At 39.9% G+C, this 6,172-nt stretch overlaps 1 protein-coding gene across 1 annotated transcript; it reads left to right on the forward strand.

Annotated features, from left to right (window-relative positions):
* The first annotated feature begins 523 nt into the window (after positions 1 to 523).
* On the forward strand, positions 524 to 5,714 carry atpaf1 (ATP synthase mitochondrial F1 complex assembly factor 1). The gene is made up of 9 exons (XM_031751378.2): positions 524 to 756; positions 1,386 to 1,494; positions 1,711 to 1,773; positions 2,148 to 2,210; positions 2,305 to 2,355; positions 3,647 to 3,694; positions 4,038 to 4,133; positions 4,453 to 4,560; positions 4,704 to 5,714. The coding sequence occupies exons 1-9, from the start codon at positions 542 to 544 to the stop codon at positions 4,884 to 4,886; spliced, it is 936 nt and encodes a 311-aa protein (XP_031607238.1). The 5' UTR covers positions 524 to 541; the 3' UTR covers positions 4,887 to 5,714.
* The last annotated feature ends 458 nt before the right edge of the window (positions 5,715 to 6,172 follow it).

Consider the following 6,172-nt stretch of genomic DNA (forward strand, 5'->3'; position numbering starts at 1 on the left):
CAGTGACCTCTACAGGTTATAGTGTGTCAGAACAGGTATCAGACTTAAAGCAGTTCATCTTTCACCACTGCTGTTTGATACATTTGGAGATACATAACGAGAATAATCCTCCAGCTTTTAAGGGAATGGCTGTAACATAAGGATGGAGAGTGCAGGCGTCCACTTATCTCTGAGATCATCAGCCGATGACCCGCATGGATTGTCTTCATCTTATCTTATCTTCCTAATTGTTATACCTATGTATATTTGAAGATGAATTTTAAAGGATTATGTGTTGTAAACTATTGATTTTTTTTCATTTAATTTTCCTTAGTTTTACTTTATTTACACATTTTATAAACACGAAGTTGCAATTTTCTCTCTTTCCCTCCCTCTCTGTAATAAGTCATATTCTGCTACCACAAAACATTACTTTGTTATTGTAATGTAAATGGGTAGTCCAAGTACAAACATGTTGAAACAATTCGATACTTTATTTGCGATAACTGGTTGTTTTAGCGGAACCAATATGTAAGCCATTCTCTCCGCCGGAGTGTTATAGATGTGGGACGGGAACGATGGAAAGATGGCGGCCGCAATGGTGCAAATGTCATGTTTGTACCGTGGGATGTTAGCGGTCAGGACCACTGGCATCAGGACGCTGATCCCCGGGCTGGTCCCGGTCCAGTTCCGAGCCTTCTCGGTGCGGAAGGAGCCCGAGCTAGAGGAGAATCCGTACTATAGCAAGTACCAGGACAAGATCCAGAAACTGCGCAGGTCAGCCACCAGCCACACACCAGACACCACAACCCCGTTACAAACGATATAGGTTTCCCGTCGTTTACAGTTTCACATTACACTGAGGTATACGGAGTATCTCTTCAAAGATTTCACCGACAGTGAAGTTGTCTAACGTTATTTATTGATATGTTTTTTAATATGAATGTCTATTGTTAAACTATAATAGGTCGGCGTGTGAAAATGCAGGCGAAATCCAGCATGAAGTATATATGAAATATATATATGAATATTATAAATATCCATTAAATCCATTTCATAAATGTATTGTGAATCTTTTATCATTTGTTTACGTTGAGAGTTGTTGGAATATTACTCAGTGGAAGATAGTGAATGAATTTCTGCTTTTAACAGTTTACTTGTTTCATTTTGTTATTATTATAAAGCCATGAAAATGGATGATATAACTACAACCAGTCTCCGCTGTTACCGTTGACTGATCGATCGGTTGTTTTAATGTTTTCATCAAAAGTTCCTGAAGATAATAATAACTGTGATCAGATGATAATGATGTATACAGTTACAGTCATGATAGAAAAGTGATATTAAACACAGATAGCTAGTTAGTTAATTTGTGTTTACACTGACTTTGTCTGAATCCTTTCTAGTGCCAAATCACAGGAGTACAAGACCCGACTGGAGAAAAGGCATGAAGCCAAGAAGGAAGTGCTGGGACACTCGAAGCAGGCAGAGTTCGTCAGATTTATGGAGCAGGAGGTGGAGTATCAGCGGGGCTCACAACTGAACAACATGATGAGACAATGGACTAGTTAGAAACAGTTTTGTTTCTAACAACTACCACTTGTTAACAATTGTGTTGTTGCGTAGACAATTTTATTCAGATGTGTGTAACTGTTTTGCATTAGGATGGTCTGGTTGTAGTTAGTGAATTTCAATGTCTTCCTTTCCTTTTTGCTGTGGGAATCTTTGCAGCTGGAAAAAAGGGACAAGATGGCAGCTGGTGACGCAACATCAGGAGGTTTTACAAAGAATAAGGTGAGCTAAAGATAGAAGCGCTTTAGGCCTCAGTTGGCAGCAGTGGATCTTGAATAGGACACAAATGGAATACTGAGACAGTTCACCTTCAAATTAAGAGTTATGCCTAACTGCTACAAGCAAAGCATTTCAAAAGCTGCAGCTTTTATTTTGAAGGTGAATTGTCTCTGTTTCTGGTTTACATTGCACTTTCCACCGTTTTACATCACTTGGCATGTAGCGCACAAATGTCTGCAGGCACATTAGCATCTTCCTTGCAAGCTGTGAGTGACTGCAGTAGCTGGTTAGCAACTTAAGTGATTACAGTGAGGTTCTCAAGTCACTTTTCCCTCATCTGCTGTTGTCTCTATCAGACTGTGATGTGTTTTCTTTAGACTTTGGGCTCCATCCTCAACTTGGAGATGATCAAGGACAAGACAGGCGAGGAGATTGCAGAGGTGAGTGTGTGGGATTGGCCTGTGCACATCAGTCGCAGACTCTCTGTACAGAAACCTTTTGAAACTGCTTTCACCTTTCCTGTTTTTCTCTCAGCTTTGGATGAAGTATTATTCTACCAAGGATACAGTCAGCGCCGTCATCCCAGTGAGCTTAAAACTCTTTGTTTCTATCTCCTTTATTTTTTGCTTGGATTTAAATATGAAAGTAATATTCATGTTTGGTGGCTTTTTGTTTGTTTTTGTCTGTTAGTCTTTAGAGTAAATCTGATGGTTCAATGAGCTTTGATGGAAAGATGTGCTTGTAAACACCGGATGTGACAGAGAAATCAAGTGACACTACATGCTCATTGGCTAAACAGTTGTGATTAAGTAATTGGCCAACGAACATAGCGTAATTTATCTGTCTTTCTGATTCTAATAATCAGCTCAATTTCCAAAATGAACTTTGTGCTTTATTTAGCATAACTTGTAAATAGGAGCTGAGACCACAGACTGACCAAAAAAGTGTTTACTTAGGTCACAGAGTGACGAAGCTGAGGGCCATGTTCTTCCTCACAACCAAACCAAGTAGGAGGAATCACCCCCTGCTGTCCATGCAAGAGAATGCAGGTTTTTGTAAATTTAGCATCGGGTTTAATTTTTATGATGTGATATTTTATATAAATACAATTTTTTTTTTTAAATAAACAAAAAAACCCTCGATGGTACTGCATGAGGTGGTCAGCAGTGATAGAGAAGATGTAAGTTGTGGTGCAGGACTGGGTGGAGACGAGCGTCAGGGGTGATTTGTGACAGAAGGAGATGAGCAAGAGAAGGTTTTCAAGATGGTAGTGAGACCTGCTGTGATGGTGGAACTAAAGGCTGGAGGCAGAGATGAAAATGTTAATTTTACTTGGAGTGACTAGGATGGATAAGATTAGAAACAAGTGCATAAGAGGGACAGATCAAGTTTGGAGACAAAGCTGAGATGGTTTGGACGGGTGCAGAGCAGAAAGAAAAGAGGAAGACCTCAGAGAAGAGTCATGGATGTAATGAAGGATGTTTGGTGAGATGGAGGAAGATGATCTGCTGTCTGACAGGGCAAGATGATATTTTATATACAGTCTGTGGTCTCATTGCTATTTTAGGTAATACTAACTCACATATGATGTACAAGCAAAAGAACAAGCTGTGCAGTGATGCAGAGAGTTCCTTTGACAGGGTTTCAGTAATAACACAGAAAAAATTAAAGTACTTGTTTGTTTTTGTCTCATCTACACATTTAGATTGCAGATTTTTCTTTTCTTCTGGGGCTTTTCTGTGCAGTTTGGTATTGACTGATAATAACGCTCCAACACTGCAATGATGCCATTAAGATAACATTTATATAGACAGATTAAATTGTGATAAGCACTGTTCATAATGATCTAATATTCTCTCTTCTCTTGTATTTGCAGACACAGATCTATGAGATGATTTTCAGCAGATCAAAGTCCTGCCCAATGGTAAGATCAATGCTGCAAGCTCTGGAAGCTAAGCCAACGTTAATTCCGAACACTTTAATAACAACAACACTGAGCAAAGTTTGGAGCAAGGGAATAAAAATACTGAAGATTTTTTTTAAAAAGCTACAGAAAGTGATTGATGGGTATTTCATAAGCAGTAACAAAGTTCGCTGAATAGCTGCAAAGTGCTAGACTTTAAATTGTCATACCTGTGATTATTCATTAACCATCTGATCATCAAGACTTTCATGATGCTGTTATTCTGTTTTCAGGCAGCCCAATTTTTTTCCCTCTTTTTCTAAGTCGTCACCTCGGTGACTTTTCTGTTTCTCCTTCATCTCAGTTCCTTTACGCTTTGCCTCAGAAAGAGGGTTACGAGTTCTTTGTGGGTCAGTGGTCCCGACATGAGCTCCACTTCACCTCCCTCATCAACGTCCAGGTAAAGTGCTTCAGACTTACATCTTGACATGCTTCTGGGAAAGTTCATTACTCTCTGGATTGCGGAGCTTGTGAAACGAGGCTTTACAGAGTCGTTCCTTCTGGCACCTTTCCTTTGGCATTTTTAACCATAAAAGATGGAAAGAGAGTCTTTTTTTTTTTTTTTTTTTTTTTACATTTTTGAAATTAGTAATTACGTTTTTTGGAAATGAGCTGATCTTTTCATGCTTGGTTATTTACAGTAACGGCAACTCTGCCCAAACTCTCGTAATTCCTCTGAGTTTTAGCACGGTAAATTAGCTGAATGTGTTTGTGTGCAGACGCTGGGTGAGAATGCTCCCAGTCAGCTGATCCTCTACCACTACCCAGACCTGAAGGAGGAGAAGGGCATCGTGCTCATGACAGCAGAGATGGATCCCAAGTTCATAGTAAGTCCACATACGAGCCTATATGAATAGACTTTAGAGGTTTTATGTTCTTGAGAGATTCACAAATACAGCAATGCAGCGGATGTAGTGTGTCACATCTGATGTGTATTTAAGGCCTCAACATCTATCCCTCATCTCCACAGACCGTCCACCAGGCTCAGTGTTTGGCTAATCAGGTGCAGCTCTTCTACGGCACCCAGAGACAGGAGACTTACCGATTGGTGGAGATATTTAACCACCACCCTGCAGAATTCAAGCACATGTCAGTCATAGCAGAGCTGGAGCAGAGCGGTTTGGGGCCTGCAAACCCTTCCACGGGTTCCTGAGATGGACTGAAGTTGCCACCAGACAGCCTGCCGAGGAACTGTTGGTCTCCATGTACAGTCGCAAAGATATCCAAGCTTCTTTGCTCAGCACGCTCCAGTGGGATATAGCTGCTTCTTGCTCTGTGTGTGCAGTTTCCAGCAGCACAGAACTTCAAGAAGCACAAACAGCTTCTCTCAGAATTTACTACGCATCTTGTGTGTTGCCAGTTTGCCTCAATGGGAAAATACTGTTGAAGTGAGCACTTCTATAATAAATAGTTCTCACTTTGTCTTGTTCTTCATATCAGACTGTGATGTAAGCAGAAGAACATTGTTCATAGCTATCCAAATAAGCCCATATGAAATGCAATAAATGTAATAAATCATCTTCAAAACTTTAACCTGTTTATATAATGAGCGTTATAACCAGAAGAAAAACTTATGTGCTTTAAACACAATACTGAGGCAAACAGAAAAGTCTTCATAGCCTGGATTGTGACTGACCACTTATTAATGATCAGGGTGGTATCGTTCCATACAACTGTTACTGTTCCAACAGGTGTTAAATCAACGGTGTACGTTAGAGTTCACATTAACCAAATATTTATGACAGATTTTTTTTTTAACTGTGATGGAAACATTTCACGTCTGTCCTTCCTTTTGACACATAACACTGATGGATTTATCAGAAACTTCCATAATAACACCCTTAACAAAAGTGCAGCAGAGGTGGGTGGTCTCTGCATAAAATGACATAAACATGTATTCTGGGCCTAAAGTGGAACTTTGCAAGTGAGGAACCAAAGGCTCTGGTGCAGCATGTAGAAATAACTGAAAGTAGAAACGAGTCATGTACAAAATTGTTTTAGCTTTACTAGATTTACTTTCTTTGCATGTAGGCTGTGGTCAGGTAACCTGTGCTGCTGCTTCTGAGGTTTGGTATGCTTTGTGGATGTACCCAACTTTACCCTGCAGTATAAGAGCAGATATTACATAAGCCTTTGTGGCTGGTTTCAAACCCTCCGGCCAGAATACAGCCGTGTAAAGGTGGAGTTTGATAAGTGATACTAAAGAGAATACTCAGCAGACTGTGCGCTACACTGCATAGGAACACTTTGTATTTGCTGATATTTGTTGAGTTGTATGAAACGATGCATTTGAAAGTACAGATTAATTTTAATCGATACAGCTCCAATTCACAACAGTAATTTTAAGGTGCTTTATATTTTAAGGTAAAGACCACCAATCACACGACCCCCTATGAGCTGGATATACTTCCTCACATTTCATCTGAAAGACACACACCT

The sequence above is a fragment of the Oreochromis aureus genome, linkage group 17 (genome assembly GCF_013358895.1).
Source record: "Oreochromis aureus strain Israel breed Guangdong linkage group 17, ZZ_aureus, whole genome shotgun sequence".
In the NCBI taxonomy this organism is placed as follows: Eukaryota; Metazoa; Chordata; class Actinopteri; order Cichliformes; family Cichlidae; genus Oreochromis; species Oreochromis aureus.